The sequence below is a fragment of the Cebus imitator genome, unplaced genomic scaffold (genome assembly GCF_001604975.1).
Source record: "Cebus imitator isolate Cc_AM_T3 unplaced genomic scaffold, Cebus_imitator-1.0 Scaffold26, whole genome shotgun sequence".
Lineage (NCBI taxonomy): Eukaryota > Metazoa > Chordata > Mammalia > Primates > Cebidae > Cebus > Cebus imitator.
In genome coordinates, this window is record NW_016107341.1 from 6,425,997 (window position 1) to 6,443,634 (window position 17,638).

At 34.1% G+C, this 17,638-nt stretch overlaps 1 protein-coding gene across 9 annotated transcripts in view; it reads right to left on the bottom strand.

Annotated features, from left to right (window-relative positions):
• Nucleotides 1–1,210: 1,210 nt before the first annotated feature.
• Nucleotides 1,211–17,638, bottom strand: part of CD36 (CD36 molecule) — a 79,253-nt gene continuing 62,825 nt past the window's right edge. For all 9 annotated transcript variants that reach the window (XM_017523119.2, XM_017523123.2, XM_017523122.2 and 6 more), the window contains 11 exons: nt 17,071–17,218; nt 15,125–15,304; nt 13,854–13,945; nt 11,898–11,944; nt 8,576–8,645; nt 7,434–7,621; nt 6,586–6,704; nt 5,438–5,511; nt 4,873–4,927; nt 4,187–4,351; nt 1,211–2,140 (listed from right to left, as the gene is read on the bottom strand). In XM_017523119.2, the coding sequence (XP_017378608.1) occupies nt 4,187–4,351; nt 4,873–4,927; nt 5,438–5,511; nt 6,586–6,704; nt 7,434–7,621; nt 8,576–8,645; nt 11,898–11,944; nt 13,854–13,945; nt 15,125–15,304; nt 17,071–17,218 (1,138 nt within the window). In that variant the 3' untranslated portion in view covers nt 1,211–2,140. The remainder of the gene's footprint in view (nt 2,141–4,186; nt 4,352–4,872; nt 4,928–5,437; nt 5,512–6,585; nt 6,705–7,433; nt 7,622–8,575; nt 8,646–11,897; nt 11,945–13,853; nt 13,946–15,124; nt 15,305–17,070; nt 17,219–17,638) is intronic.

The window sequence follows — 17,638 nt, forward strand, 5'->3', positions numbered from 1 at the left end:
CCTCTGCCTCCTGGGTTCAAGCAATTCTCCTGCTTCAGCCTCCCAAGTAGCTGAGGTTACAGGCATGTGCCACCATGCCCTGCCATGCCCAGCTAATTTTGTATTTTTAGTAGACACGGGGTTTCTCCATGTTGGTCAGGCTGGTCTCACACTCCCGGCTTCAGGTGATCCACCCGCCTGGGCCCCCCAAAGCATATTTTTAATCTGGTTGTCTTTGTGGATGCATTATCTTTCCTCTTGTATTTCTTTTACAGAATGAGAAATGAAATACTGAGGAATGATAAAGATTACAATATACATGTATTCAAACAATATTAAAGACATACAGGTCAAAATCTTTTGATAGCTAAATGCCATCAGATCATTCCTATAGGAAGATATTAAGATTTGAGTCATAATTACTGATAATATACAGGAGGTCAATAAGTATTTTCTCATCCAGTTATTTTTAGACATTTCTACATTATATAACTCAGCCCTAAGGGTCTCTACAATTAAAAAACTTTTTATATTTATCTCAGATGACATATCCACAAATAACCTCATGAAAATAGAATAAACCTTGTATTATCAGAAGAACATGTGGTACAATGTTATCTTACATATTAATATCTTGGACAGATACTTTTATCCTCCAGTTAAAAGGAAAGGCACTTATTAATATGCTTTAAGCACCTTCAGAGATTCAAAGATCTTTTCAAACAGGTAGAATCTTGGTTTGTGGCTTTTTTTACAGGGAATGTTAAACATTTAGCCGGGCAGCTATCATAAGGAGGCTAAGTTATTTTCAATTTTAGTATCCAAACAGGTCAGTTACTACTCCTTTGTCCAGCATCCTTCTGTGGGTAAAACACAAGATAGAATTTCGTTTGTCTTCCCTTTCTATGCTGGGATTTTTTTAGGAAAAGCTCTCTGAAATAAGTGAACCCCTGCTAAAGAAAGCAGGGTTACCTATTAATGTGTTTCCTTACGAAACAGGAAAAACCTTTATAAGAATCCTACTGCTTTAAAGGATAAAACCAAATGTCTTTTTTTTCTTTATCCAATTAGCATGAAACATTAGCGTAGAAAAAAGTGGTCAAAATTTAGAAAGCACATTTCAGCAAGAACTATGGATTTATAAAGAAATGTGGATTCAGATAATATACTTCGGACAGAAAATTAGGATAAACATTTTATGACACAACAAGAGCTAGAAAAAGCAGAGGAATTTAAGGGAAAACATTTTAATGGTTGAAAACAGTCTTTATGAGGTGATTATGATGGCCAAAAATATTTCAATGAATAACAATGCATTTCTACTCTTTGTAATATTTCATACAATAATTCCTTCATCAATTACATCTCAATGCTAGAACAGCATTCTGAAGATGCCAAGCGTAAGTTGCAACTGAATAAAAAAAAGCAAAATTTAATCATGTTTCCAGAAGAGTCGCAGAACATAGAAAATGACAAAGTCTTTAAAATATAAAAGCTAAAGTGTACTAAAATGATGTCCATTTGCATGATCAGTGACAAAATATATAAGACCATACTTTATGAAGTAAAAAAAGGGTTATGATACCTGCTGTTGTTGTATGAAGGAATTCACAGAGAAATACATAATTAATGAGTCATAAGCCAATCATTAATAAATGTCTTTCAAAATATTTGGTGCGCAGGAAATGCAATATGCTGATGGGCCTGGAGACTGTTGCAGTTGAACAGGGCAGCTACTAGGGTGATAGTGTTTTCCCCTGGATGAAGAAGACAGGAACGCAGGGCCTAGGATTTGTTGAGAACGTCCACTCTGCTTCTGAATTGGCCACCCAGAAACCAATTATTGAATCAGAACAACAAAAAGAAATTGGTTCGTGCTTGAGCCAGGTCTATAGAAACTGAAATCAATTCAGTTGTGAAAATCATGAATTTTAAAAAGGTGCTGGAGTTTTTTGTGCAAGGTAGAGATTTTCATAACATCTCAATCCTTTTGAAATGTGCTGTTGCTTAGTGCAAAAAACAAAAATACTGCCACCATTTCTTCAACAAAAAGATAAGGTGTGTTTGTAAAATTAAAGCATATCCAATTTTCATCCTGTAGGTCGGTATTACCAAAGGTCATGACATAGATGTTGCATAAATGTGAAGAATCATTTGCTGCCTGTAAAGCAGAGGAAATGTTACCACTTATCAGAAAGCAGTGGAATATTACAACAAATAATGCTTAAATTTTATATATCTATCTAAGATATCATACTTTTCATTAATCAGTTCAATTTCTTTAGCTGCAATGAGAAGTGTTCTCTAATGCACTTCACCCATAAGGCAAAAATATTCCCATTCCAGAAAGGCACATTAAGAAGGGTGATTCCCAACCCTCAAAACCAGCACATATCAGACAAGGAATGGTAGCTGAAGTACATCTACCCTAGACCAGCATTTCCACACCCTTCAGACCAACTTCCATTTAAAGGTGTATGTACTACTTTAAAAATGACCATTGGGTTATTTTCCTTGTAACCCCCTGAGTAAAACCGCACATTAACTCCACCAACTTATACTTTGCTCCCTCTCGAATACTTATCTTCCTACTTGTTCCTATTGTTCACAAATCTGTCCAAAGATATAATGATACTAAAAGCTGAATTTGCTTAAGAAAATCTACATCTTTTGTGATTCTTCTAAATCTAGTAAATCAAGTAATCAACAGTCTATTCTCTGCTCATAAAAAAAGGTAGGGGGCAGTAACTTTTCCTTATAAAAATCAAATGTATAAGCAACACTAGTATATATGTTGACAAATTTGCTACAGCAACTCTTCATTTTTTCATTATAATTTGGTGACAAATGGACCCAAGGAATCTGACATGCAGGGATCATTAAGCAGTGATAAAATGTATCACATAATTTTAATTCGGAATATTTAGGAAACATGTTTATAACTTCTACATTTCCTTTTATTAAGCATGCTTTCTCATTAGGACAAGTTTTTTGTTAATCTTTTCTATTACATGGTCATATAAATACCTTTGATTAGTCATAATTTGTCAGTAGGCTAATGAAAGGTATTAAAGGTAATATTTCATTTTTTATAATGTGAATTTTTAGGTTAGCATTTTGAAGGCATTCTGTCCAAACAGTTTATGGGCAGAATTATTGTCTTTTTGGTGACTAAATAGTGGTAGAAGTGATTCGATCCAAAAATTAGGTTGTCATCTTAAACAAAATTATTGGTCCCTAAATTCCACTTTATATTTTAAAAAATCATCAATGTAATGGATTTATGCTTTGGTAATAGACAATTAAAATTTGGTTTCATGGAACATCTCTGAAGACAGAATGGATGCTGATGAATCCAGGCGATTGGAAAATCATGAAATTGTATTAAGGATAAAATATAAAATGTTTACCATGTGCCAGTACCATGGTGCTGGCACATAGTAAACAACTCAAAAGTTATTATAGCACACATATTGCTTTATTTTGATGTGCTCTGAGAAGGGTGGGCTGGAGAAAGTAAAAATTTCTCCCCTTCAGGTAACACCAATGCTACTATCAACACTAAAAAAAAGGTTTTCCTTTAGGAAAGGTCAAGCATTCATTACACTTTATGTATAGAGAGCATGGACACTAATATTTGAAGGATAGAGGCTTAAAGTGTCTCAACATTTGTGTCAAAACTGTTGTTCACATTTTATCTTTCTTTTCCTCTAAACTTTGAGTACTTGGTTTTACCATGTTGAATACTATTTTCTCCTATTTCCTGATACTATTATATTCAAATTTTAGCTCAGGTCTTTTAATTGTTCATTTGGAAAATGCATGGCCAGCATGTCTACATGCAGCATTCCTGTTCTTATGACACCCTTTCCTAGTCCATTATAAATTATCTGATTTTAAAAAACAATGAGCTATATAACTGAGAAATGAACCAGTCAATTTTGGACAAGTGCTATATTTGTGCTATTGTTACAATGACGTCTTTTATCCTTTCTCCCAGAATTAGATACTTTAGTGATCTGCTTAATATTTATAGATTTTATTTACTTGTGTCTTAATTTCCATTAAATACTTCAAAATAAAATGATTGTTGGCTAGGAATGTCTAGAAATATATATGGCCTAATATATAACTTCTCTTTGATAAAATGAAAACAAGTAATATATAAGCTAATGTTATTGAAGCAATAGTTTTGGTATATACTTACTTATTTTATTGCTTTTGATCTGCATGCACAATACGAAATCATGAAAGCAACAAACATCGCCACACCAACACTAAGTAAGATGATTTCTAGCAGGCCAAGGAGGTTTATTTTTCCAGTAACTTTACTTCTGAACATGTCTGCCTTCTCATTACCAATGGTCCCAGTCTGTAATCAAGTTAATAATCAACATTATTTGGGTACATTAGTAAAGCAAAATACTCAAACCCTTCAATTGCATGTCCTCAACAGTTCCACTTGCTCCAAAGTGTTATTCAACGTTTTTCCTATGTTTATAGCTAATCAATGATACGAAAAATACCTTGTGAGGCAATAGGATAGACTATGACTATGCTAACCTGGACTTATGGTGCTAATAAAAGCCAACTAAATATTTTTACCTGGAATTACATGTATGTGCCTCTTCCCTAAGACAAGTGATACAAGAAAAAGTGTTTAATAGCATTTTTAAAGAAAATCTTAAATGATAGGAAAGGGTTTTTAAAAAATAAAAAAGAAAAACTAACACAAACTTGATATTTTTGTGCAATTAAGTTATCTCAAATGTGTACTCATCCATATGGGCAATGGAAATACATGTAGCTTTAAATACTGTACATTCTTTTGAAACATCAAGAGCTTATATATAAAGTTTCTTGTTCTAATGACTAATAGCTTAAAATACAAACCTCATTAAGCCAAATAATAGGCACAATATAGTTCCTCTTCAAACGCTTTAATGCTCTGTAATATACATTGAAAATAATTATGAACATATAAACTAATATTTATATATAACAAACTGTTTTAAATGTTCAGAAATTAGTTGCTGTTGCTAATTTGATTTTGTTCCTGTAATGAATCACTTAAATTTTCATATAGTTGTTTCTCAGACTTCATTTGCTCTTATGTCTTCTAATCACATTGATTTTTCCCCCAAGTGCAGATTTTCCCTTTCAATAAATTCTACTCAGGGAAATAAAATATGAATTCTAACAAAATGAGAGATGCCATCAAATGCTCAAATAAAAACCATTCCAAAATCCGTTCAAGCACCATTTCAATAAACACAGTATATGATTCTAAGGCATAGATGAAATTTGTCATGAGCATTTAATAATGATTATTTGGTGACGTTAAGCTAAAGATAAGTTGATATCAGATGTTCTTTTCATTTACTTACATAGATATACTCATGTTCTTACAAGAAGACAATACAAATCATATCAAAATAACCTTTTTCAAGAGACTCACTCAATTTTTTTTGATGGCTTGACCAATAGGTTGACTTGCAGCCGTTTTGCAAATTGCAAAGTGAATCCAGTTATCTAAAAAGGGAACAACTAAAATAATTTCCAATTTCTTTTTAAAACATTATTTTATACTATTCTATACTATTCAAAAGTTATTTTTCTTACAACAGGAGAGAAGGTAATATAGAACTTAAGGTGCAAAGGACTACTTGAAACTTTTTTTTTTTTTTTTGAGACGGAGTTTCACTCATGTTACCCAGGGTGGAGTGCAATGGCGCGATCTCTGCTCACCGCAACCTCCGCCTCCTGGGTTCAGGCAATTCTCCTGCCTCAGCCTCCTGAGTAGCTGGGATTACAGGCACGTGCCACCATGCCCAGCTAATTTTTTGTAGTTTTAGTAGAGACGGGGTTTCACCATGTTGACCAGGATGGTCTCGATCTCTTGACCTCGTGATCCACCCGCCTTGGCCTCCCAAAGTGCTGGGATTACAGGCTTGAGCCACCGCGCCTGGCCTACTTGAAACTTTTAAAAGTTACAAATTAATTGGACTTATTGAATATATTATATATAACTGTATATATAGTTACATGTTTTTATACATGCATCTATGGATACACACAATTTCTTGGCCCAATCTAATATCAAGGATTTCATTAGATTTGTGATTTACTTGAAGTAGTTTTAAGGAAATCAACAACAAAATATAGGATCCCAGATCATTTAATTCCTGGTCAAATACATATTCAGTTAGAATCCATGTATCATTAGTTATAATACTACTGTTATTATTTAAACTAAAACATGACTACTAAAATTCTAGAATTTCATTGAACTTTTGATAAGGAAAATATAAAGATTAAAACTGTTGTGCTGTAACAATTCTACATAGACCTTGCCCCAAACTCACATATTCAATGACTCCTCATATAAGCATAAAAAAATTTACATCAAATTATTTTAAGCCAATTAGAATCATTTCCTAAGCAGTAATAGGAAGAAATCAATATAATTTTCACTAATAAGTTTCAGTAACTTTTAAGCATGTGATTCAATAAATATGATCAATTAGTGTTATTGACAAGATCATTTTTCTTTCAATTGTATTTTTTAAAATATCAATCAAACAGATCAATAATGTGTTTTCTTACAGGTTCAATATCCAAGTATGTCCTATGTTCTTCTTCATTTGGGTTTAAGCCATCAATAGGTTCTGAAACATCAGGACTTGAATGTAGAAAATGAGGAAGTGAAATGTACACAGGTCTCCCTGAAGACAAGTTTTAAGAGTCAGTTGGAATTAATGACTTTCTTCATTTCACATATAATTCAGAAAATACTTTCACATAAATAAAGCTTCTTAAAAATAATACATATTTGGTTTTTAACACTGATGGAGGAGATAAAGTTAGGGAAGAATTATGTCAGTTAACGTATACTGTACACTTCAATACTGTCAATATGTAAAATTTTGTTGATGAACACAGTTTCAACTGTTGAAATACTTCAACATGTTCATAGTAATATGTAATTTCATTGAACACTAGTTTTTTCTTTCCTCTTCCACATCCATATTAGTATGATTAATATTTACCTGATAAGCTGGACTCCAAATTTTATGTTGAACTCTTGCTTTAGATGCATACTGAAAATACATTTATCTTTACTTACCATTTTCTAGTGAAAAAAGTTAGAGCAATAACAGATGGATAACGGGGTGCTCAGAGTGTTCTGGGAATCATTTTCATTTCACCCTAAATCTAAAAGCAGCCACAAGGAAATACTGATGTCCATTTAACTAAATTTTGGCAAAACTGAAACACAAGTGGGACCCTCCTAAAATACAAAATCAGCACTAAAATTTTCTGCTGCCACTCTTCTGCCCTAATTTTTTTCTTAAATTTTAAATTTTGGTTGCAAAGAGATTGTGGTAAAGATCTCATTTTAAAGAATATCACAAATTATGATATGGATTGTGCTACTGAGGATATTTACTCACCTTCTTTGCATTTGCTGATGTCTAGCACACCATATGAGGTACAATTTTTTGAGATAATTTTTTCTGTGCAGAAACAATGGTTGTCTGGGTTTTGAAGTGGAGAGGCAAAGGCTTTGGGTGGAAGAACAAATCTGTACACAGGGATTCCTTTCAGATTAATTTCGGATTCAAATACAGCATAGATTGACCTAAATACAGAGAAAAAAGAGCTGCATTCCAGGGACCTGCACTTGCATTCTGGAGATTCATTTTACTTAGTCTTGCTTTAACTTAGAAACATCATATACTCTTAAATTCTTGCTTCATTCTTAGAAAATAAAGTTATTGGGAAATTGTAACCCATACCAGAACTCAATACCCAAGTAGGAACTGTTCTTGTTTGTGAAGTACCATGTTTATACCAAAGTCATTTCTCACAGGTAATTTTTCCTCTAGAGTAAATATTGATGGGACTTCCCTCAAATACTTTTTTGTGCTCAGTTTAAATGAAGTGAAGTTTGGTTTTTTTTCCACAGCTTAATTAATCCTGGAGAGAAAGACCACTCACTGGAGCATGTGCATATACATGCTGGATATATACCCGGTACATTTCCATCATTTACCAAGTTTATAGGGCTCAATACACATTTTTTTCTAATCACCAGATATTTCTATAAGAAGAAATACTGCTGTCTTAAATTGTACAGATAAGAAAAAAGTTCAGAGATGTTAAATGCTTACCCACAGTCATACAGTCTTTAAGGGCAGAGCTTGGGGTCAAGGGTAGAAAGACTCTAGCGCTTGCGTGTTATCTACTGGGCCCCACAAATTTGAGCAGAGCACATTAATTAACACAGTTCTATTATGTTTGCGTCATCTTCTCTGTATATCTTTAGAAAGGTTGTGCATGCCCTTGTGTGCTTGATCGTTATTACTAGTTTAGTTTTAAAAAGGCAAAATGGTTCTCGCTTAGATAGAAATGGCAAAAAAAAAAAAAATTATTTGCAGTATTAAAAATTGGAGGATGTAGAAGGATATTTTGCAAAGAGTTAAACGTGAATTTCCTATGCTGTGTTTATTCTTATTTTTCTCAAATGATTATTAAAGCTTCTTGGTCTGCATTTTGTCACCTGGGGTCTGACTCAGACCTGTATTTGTCTTACCTGCAAATGTCAGAAGAAAAGAACTGCAAAACCTGGCTCTTCTCAACAAAAGGTGGAAACGAGGCTGCATCTGTTTAAAAATTGAGTGGCAAATGATTAGATGTAAAATGTGTTCTAGAAACAAATCTAGACATCTGTTCCAGTGTAGTCAAGAGAAACATCATTCAATCTACCTAAGTAATTTCTCTAGTAGTCACATTTTAAAAAGGTAAAAATAAATAAATAACTGTCCGGGTGCAGTGGCTCATGCCTATACTCCCAGCACTTTAGAAAGCTGAGGATCACCTAAGGTCAGGAGTTCGAGACCAGCCTGGCCAACATGGTGAAACACCAACTCTACTAAAAATACAAAAAATTAGCTGGATGTGTTGGTGGGCACCTGTAATCCCAGCTACTTGGGAGGCTGAGGCAGGAGAATTGCTTGAACCCAGGAGGCAGTGGTTGCAGTGAGCCAAGATCTCACTATTACACTCCAGGCTGGTTGAGAAGGGTGAAACTTCATCTCAAATATATATATATATATATACATATATATATATATATGTGTGTATATATATATACACACACATACACACACACATATATGTATTTTTTATTTAATCTATTATATCCAAAATATTTTAACATGTAACCATTATAAGATATTTTAAATTCTTAAAATCTCAAAATCCACTGTGCATTTTATATTGACAGCACATTTCAAATCATACTAGCCATATTTTGAGTCCTTAACAGTTACATGTGGCTAGTGGCTGCTATAGCCAACCACAAATCTGCATACTATACATATTTAATGGTACAAAATAAACATAAAATGAAGTGTTAACGCTAACATTGTGTTCGTTTTTTACAACGCCCCACCCCAACAGTGGAGTGGCACTTTTCTTACAGTGAAGCTCATTTAGCACTCCTGCCACATCCACATTTCTTATTTTTAGTCATTTTTTTTTTTCATTTGCCCTGATGGCTGATTAATACTTTGAAAAATATTTACTAAAGTTCTCTCACTAAACAGAACTTCAAATGCTTTGAAAGTGTATAAAGAAGTCATTTATTGAATTTACTGAATTTTTTCTACAGGTATGATCCATGACAAACATTGGATATATGAAGAAATAATTAGTTACTCCTTCATGGACTTCTCAGATGAGTATCACTAATACAAACCATCATCGAATAAGTTTTCAGCGGTAAGTCTCATCCCTTGATTATGCATTGCAGGTTCTTTCTCTGGCAAGTGTGTCAACCTCGTGACCTTGTTTTCATACTTTACACTTTTGTGACAAGTGAAACATAACACAAGATCACACTGAACTTGTCGTTACTGCTTGATCCTGCTATTGAGACACCTGGACATTCAAATCTAGCTTAAAGTCTAGATATAAGCCCCCATACAGGCATTCCAACAACTGCTTTCCTAGTTCCTTAATAACTAAAGAAAAATGCATTGTGAAGACAAGCTTTTAAGATCCTTATCTGAAATATGGTTGAAGATTACGTCCTAATTATACCCAGCAACTACCATGGACAATGACTGCAACATAGCTGATATTTGCGGGGCTTTTTTTTTCCTTCCAAAAGAAACATTCTAAATGTATACCGATACTTTCATTTTAAGTTTTTTTCAATCTTACTGAAGGTAAAGAGGATGGCACTTCTAAATTACAATGAAAACATGTTAGAATCTCACTGTTCCATTACTTTCTTTTCCCTAGCGTCATAAACAAGAATCTCTCTCACAAGGGATCATCCCCTGCTCGGTCCAAACTCCCTCTGTTCCTAGTTTGTTTCATGTCTGTTCTCCCTGTAGCTATTTTTTAACTTCATGCCTGCTGCCCATACATTTATATTATTGTCATTAATGAATCTTCTTTTTAAAGCTTTTCTCCTGAAACCCATAAAGAATCCTTTACTAGGAGTACATAGTATATTTATGTCTGCATCTGAGGACTAAGTATTCTGCTTATACTACTACTAACATTGGTAGTATTGAGGACTTGAAAATTTATTTCCAGAAATGCTTTACTTAGAAAATAATTTCTTTACCCACCCCTAAGGCTCAAAACCCTGAAAAGCAAATCCAACAGTGTTTTTCTGTTTTTTTGTTTGTTTCCTACAAGGCAATGATAGAATTAAAGATGCATATGAAGTCAATAATCATACCTTTAGCAAAATAAACAATCTCTGTGCTTCATTTTCACTCAACTGTCTTTATCATGTCATTTTCTTATGGGATATTCACCAATTTTGTAAACTTCATGCTTTTGTTTCCTAGTAGTTGAAAGCTTGACCCTGATATTAATTACTTCATAGTATTCGATTTTCACCACTTGTCTCAAAAAACAAGGTTGCCCAGGCTAGAGTGCAGAGGCACAATTTTAGCTCACTGCAGCCTCCACCTTCTAAGCCCAAGTGATCGTCTTGCCTCAGTCTCCCAAGTAGCTGGAAGTATAGGCATGTGCCACCATGCGCAGCTAATGCTATTATTTTTTTGGAGAGATGGGATTTTGCCATGTTGCCCAGGCTGGTCTTGACCTCCTGGGCACAAGCAATTAGCCTGCCTTGGTGTCCCAAAGTGCTGGGATTATAGGCATGGGCCACTGTGACCGGCCTTCCATTGCTTTTTTAAAATCTTCATTCTTACACTAATAGGCATGTCTGTACTTTGCTTTTCCTGAAGGAGAATAAGCCTGATCTAACCATACCTTAAATCTAAGTTTATAGTTCTTTTTTTTTTCCCAATTCTAACTTGGAATGCTCATTTTTTACATGTATTTTTCAGAGTCAAGTAAACATCTGAACTTGTTACTGTTTTCTCTCTTATTCTGACCACCTTATCAAAAGTAGTTGTTTCTGTCTTGCAACTTTTCTACCTCAGCTAGTAGCCCGTGCTTAGATATGTTTTTTCTTTTGCAATTAGTTTTTTTTTCATAAATGGTATACAGATAAGTTACAACTAAAATAACAGATTTGAATAGTAACTACTTAAGTGTTTTTTGCTTTGTTTTTGTCTTTTTTTTTTTTCCCCACCATTCACTTCTGTTACCAGGATGGCAGTTAATTAAGTAAGGTTTTATAAAACAAATATTTCTCTGAGTCATGCAGTAAGGGCCAATTCCTTATGATTAATCTTCACAAATCCCATCACATTGAACAGACATTCACTAAGCCTATATACAAATAGTGACTCTGAATTATGTTGTGGGGATATAAAGGCAAGTAAACACACACCCTCAACTTTCAGAACACTGTCGACATAATGGTGGGTTTGTGGGAAAGTGAGGTAGATTCATTTTGTTGACCACAGAATAAATATTCTTACCTGTACCATTAACCATGTCACAATAACTTTCCCAGTAGGAGAGATTCCTTAGGGGGAAAAAAAAAACAGTCAACATTCTCATTTAAAGAACGCCTTTCCTATATTTTTCTATTATAATTCAATACTTCTGTTAATATGATACATTCAGATGTGACAAGTACTAAGTTTAAGAAATTTTCTAATTCTTTTAAGGTTCTGTTTGAACCTTTTATCTTATTATAAAGCACCTGATGCCATTAGGTGGCCAGATCATGAAATAAAAACTGCAGAGTGTTAATTAGAAATATCTTGGAATAAGAAAAAAATTAAAAACATTTATCAGAAACTTAGATTTCTGCATAAGGGAGAATTTTTTTCCGGTGGGATGTATGAATTACTCAGTAATATAACTGTTCAGAATGAATAGAAAAAAAGTGTTAAGTGGGTAACTGACTTAAGCTCAGTATAGGGCAGGCAGAAGTGGGGAAGAAAGCAGCAGATGTTTGGATCAGCAAACATTCAAAACATGTAGATGATTAATTTATATTCCTGCCCCTTCCCCCATTTAATTCTCACATGGACTTAAAGTAGGAAAGAGTTTGTTAATTTATAGTGTGGCATATAAATAAGCTGTATTTATCTGAAAGTGATAAAAATAATATAGTTTCCCTGCATCCTCAACCACTTTTTGGTGATGGAGAAACTCATTTTCCACTCCTAGCAAACAGTAACATATCAAGATAAGCTGTTGCTTACTTTTTAAACAAAGTAAGTGGTGAATCGCAGTCAGTCTTGCCATGATGAGTTAAATCAACCTTATCATAATCTCAAAGTAACATGAAATTCTTAGTCTAATTAGGAGTGCTTAGCAACTCCCTCCACATCCCTCTGTAATATTAAGAGTGAAATGCTTTTTATTCCTCAATATAAAAAATTGCTGTGATTTCTTCTTAAATGAATACTTAGAAGTGTTTTTTTTCCTGATTTTTCTACAGAAATATGTAAATGTGGACTCTTCAGAAGAAAAAGTACTCCACTACTAATATTTAGCTGTTAAATGCAATTAATAGATAGATAGACTCAGTTTGAGATAGGGGTTACTTATATTAATAAAAACATTTCATCTCTTTCAGTTTTGATCACCTTATTCTTTTTCAGAAATAACTGGTCTAAAACACAATTGTTAACTTTATGGAGAAGAAAGCTTGCTCCCTTGATATTTATTAGGGTTCTTCCTAGTTTAAACATGTGATAAATTATAAATCCTTTAGATGAATAGGCTGGAGTTAGAGGAAAAACAGGAAATAATGGCTTATGAAGCTGATTTGATATTTTACCACTTCAAAAGGTGGCATACTCTTTATTTTCACATTTTGTATGTACATTGTAGAACTGTACTTGAAATATTCATTCAGTTTTTGCATTGATAAACATTAAAACAGTTATTAATATGGTAAATTATTTAAAGACTGTAGGGGGAATGTCATGAAAGCATTTGCTTGGATTCATTAAGCTCCCATCCTTATAGCTATTTAGGTCATGCCATTAGAATCTAAAATTTGATATGCTCAATTTAAAAATGAAAAAAGTTTCTATCTACTAGGCAATCAGTTGACGTATTGGGTTTTTTTTCCCCCTTTTCATTTATGGTTATCTAATTGTAAGAATAATTGTACTGTAATGCTGGATATGTAGCAGAGATGAAAAAAATAGTCCCTTTGGGGTTTTCTTTATATAAAATACCCTGTGCAGAAAGGTAAACCAAACCCTAAAGTAGAGCTGATAGTCACTGGTGTGAACACACCAGTTGCCACAACTCAAGGGCTAATACCTAGTAGAACAGGAGTTTCCAGAACTGAAATATAACTAGGTCTGTTCTATAGGTTCATGTCTCTGTCTTATAAGGTGTTAAATGAATACCATTCCTGCTTAAGAGTACCCTAGGAACACGCATGCACATTTTACCTGAATACTTACCTTTTACCTTTATAAGTGTCAATTATGGCAACTTTGCTGATGTCATCTTTTCCATTGAAAACTTTATAAACTCCATCTGCGGTATTGTTGTACTGAAAAGATACGTATGGGAAAAACTTACTTATAGAACAAGTCATTGTCAAAGTTATAAAACTCACTTTCACATTTCTCAGTCACTGGTTACTCATATGACTTGAAATATATCTGCAATACTTTTAAACTGGCCTTAGAAATTTTTTGTGAGGTTCCTAGAAATAAGTGCTAGATGGTGAGACAAAGAAGATGCATATCAGAAGCTGACAAGATGCGAACTGTAGCACTCTGTCATAATTAAGCCAATAAGGGCATTTTGATTACTATTCTTACTATGTCGAGGTGAGGGACATTGAACAAACCTGTAAGAACAAAGATTTCTACAGATTTTCTAAATGTTATGATCATTAATAAGTGGTCACTAAAATGATAAAATTAGCATCCAAAATTTAAAGCATTAGCCGAAGAGCTACGACTATTGAGTTAAAATGAGAACGCATTTGATTCATCCTGGCTTTCTACATTCATATTTGATATGTAACCTTGTAATCCTAACAGTATCTAAAAGTAAAACAGTAACAATGAACTAGAGAACATAATATTCACATGTAGTGCCAAATGAAATTATAGTCAAACTTCCAATTCAATAGTTAGCTTATCCAATTTGTCATTCAAAACATTAGGCTGTAATGAAATACACCATCAAGTTCACATTTTTCTTAATCTTCCAGCTACCATTTCATGACATTGTGAACTACTAAAAATTCTTATGTACAGATGCGATTAAAATGAAGTCTGTTAGCTTATCAATACCACTGAGATGTGTAAATCAAATTTGTAAGGGGTCTGAAAAGGAGGAATGATGAGTATATTTAAAACAAATAAAAATATGGCATTAAACTCGATTATGTGAAAAGGGAAATAAAAGCCAAAAACAGTGCTCAAAGATTTACAGACTAGCTTACAAGCTAATTTAAAACAAATTGTATATTTATAAATGAGTAGAAACCTGATTAAATCTGTTTTTCAGGTTTACATTTAATTGTGAAATTCAGATAAATTTCCCAACTAGGAAAGCTGAAGCTATCATGAGAAGGGAACTTTTTTAAAAGTTAGGATATATATCTCCAGATCAGCAATAAGACTAATGAGCTAAATTATAAAATTATGCCTTGCCAATGCCATTGAATTAATTCAATTAAAATATTATAATAGTGCCATTCATATTTGGTACTTACAGGATAAAATAGACCAACTGTGGTAGTAACAGGGTATGGAACCAAACTCAAAAATGGATCCTTATAGCCCCATAACAGTTCCTTCAAACTTCTGGTTTGGAACATAGAAGATTTTGACTTTTTAATAAGTGAATTGAGCACCACTTGAACAAATGCATTTTGATAGATATGGGCTGCAGCCTACAAAAAAAAAAAAATCACTGTTTAAGAATGCAATATTAGATTTTAACAAATACATGGACTGAAGACTAATATTGATCTTAATACAAAACTTTTTAAAGCTTATCTTTACAATTACTGCCAAATCCTGCCAAAACTCAATTTGGCTAATTCCTAGATGGTTACTCCTCTGCCTCAGCGCCAGCCACAAGAAGACGACATTCCAAGTTCAGTTCAATTTCTTTAATGATACACTTAAAGTGGTCTTTTCAAATATCTAATGCATTAATGCATGAGGGCTTAAAAACCTAGCTAATGGGTTGATGGGTGCAGCAAACCACCATGGCACATGTATACCTATGTAACAACCTGTACGTTCAGCACATGTATCCCAGAATCTAAAAAAAAAAAAAAAAAATGCCAGAAGTCTGGTCCCAAAGGCTCTGGGGCTGTAGGTGGCAGAAATGGCTCAGGGAACTGTTACAGGCATGTTCCTCACGACGGTAGGTTCCACGTCTAACGGCACCAGGCTCTCTGCCAGGTGCCTGACCAAAGGTGCAGATGGGATGCTGGCCACCAGCTCCAACAGGCCTCCGTACAGCAGTTCCAGGGTGGAGACCCCGGTGTCCCAGGTCGGGGAGGACGAGGAGGACTTTAACAAGAACGACGAGGACCACTGACCTCCTCTACTTCAAATTTTGCTTCAGGAAAACATTTAAGGAAAATAAACTTTTTTTTTTTTTTTTTTTTTTTTTTTAAATATGGGTTTTCTGTTTCCTTTTGGCCTACTTCCAAGAAGATATTGGTAAGCTATTGAATTTAGGTGTCTACCTCTGATAAGCAAGAATTGTTTCACATAGGATTAGGACGTGCTGTGGATGTGTGGTTTGATACCAGTGTGCTCATGTAGAGCCTTTTATATACTTTTTAGGATTTTGTGTTTTCATTTTCTATTTTTCTTTAAATGCAGAGTTCATTTTTGCCCCTTAACAGTTTTTGCTGAGTTTGCTGAAGAAATTGTACTTCATCCACATAAAACGCTCTCCTGTTGTGGATGGTGAGTACCAAATGCCATTTATTTGCCATGAGTTTGGACGGCACCCCTGTTGGCAGAGAGCGAGACTCTGCGGAGTTTTAGGTGTTTTCAGTGGTGCGGTGTCCAGAGTCCCAAGCAAAAAGCAGAATTTGACTTTCCAAGCAGCAGACACCATCAACCTTATTGACTATTTTCTCTTAAAATTAATTATATTGACTGTTGTGATTCCATCACGCTTATATGCTCTTTTCTCTCCCCATTTTGCGGCAGCAAGTTGCAAAGTGCTTTTGTTTGTTTTTGTTTTGTTTGGCTAAAGCTTAATCACGCTGGTGCAGGTATAGAGACTGTCTGGAAAGCTTGGAATGGTTTATTATGTTAAAATTTGCCTGATTTCTTACAGGCAACATTTGTAAGTTTCTTTATTATATAGTTGTTTATATACTTATAAGTCTATCATTTAAAGACATTATGAAACAAACGTTGTACTTGTTTCATAAGCATCTTCCTGTAGTCTATTATAAAACTGAAATTAAATGATGTTTCAATAAAAAAAAAGTGGTCTTCTAATGCATTTGATTCTTATGATTTTGTCCCTTTCCAAATGACCATATACCTCCATTCAAAATAATGATATAGGAATACATTTTTTAACTGGAAAAATAAGTAAAACCTAATAATTCGAATGATAGGATTCATTACAGCAACAACTAGGGTATATTAAAATAAATAACGTTGTTGTTTGTCTACTCACTGCCACAGCCAGATTGAGAACCGTGAAGTTGTCATTTTCTGTTCCAACTGATAGTGAAGGCTCAAAGATGGCGCCATTGGGCTGCAGGAAAGAGACTGTGTTGTCCTCGGGGTCCTGGGTTACATTTTCCTTGGCTAGATAACGAACTCTAAAGAAACAGAAGTAAACAAAATTCAAAACATTTGTCATATGTTCACATTAGATCTCAAATGTCAGGCCAGGCGTGTGGCTCACGCCTGTAATCCTAACACTATGGGAGGCCAAGGTGGGTGGATCACCTGAGGTCAGGAGTTCAAGATCTCAAATGTCATTCATTCAACAAATAATTTTTGAACATATAGAATATAGCAGATATATGTAAGCAATGGTGTTTAAATGATAAATCAGCCAGGGTCTCTAGCAAACTAATCAGAAGGGGTCTTAAAATGTCAAACTGGAAATTAAAATAGGGAGAATGAATATTGTTATAATGGAAACAATACATTGGAAAACACAAAACAGATCCAGATTGAGATTGGTCAAGGTAGGGGTAAGGGTTAACCCCAAAGTAGGACCTTAACTAAGTCCA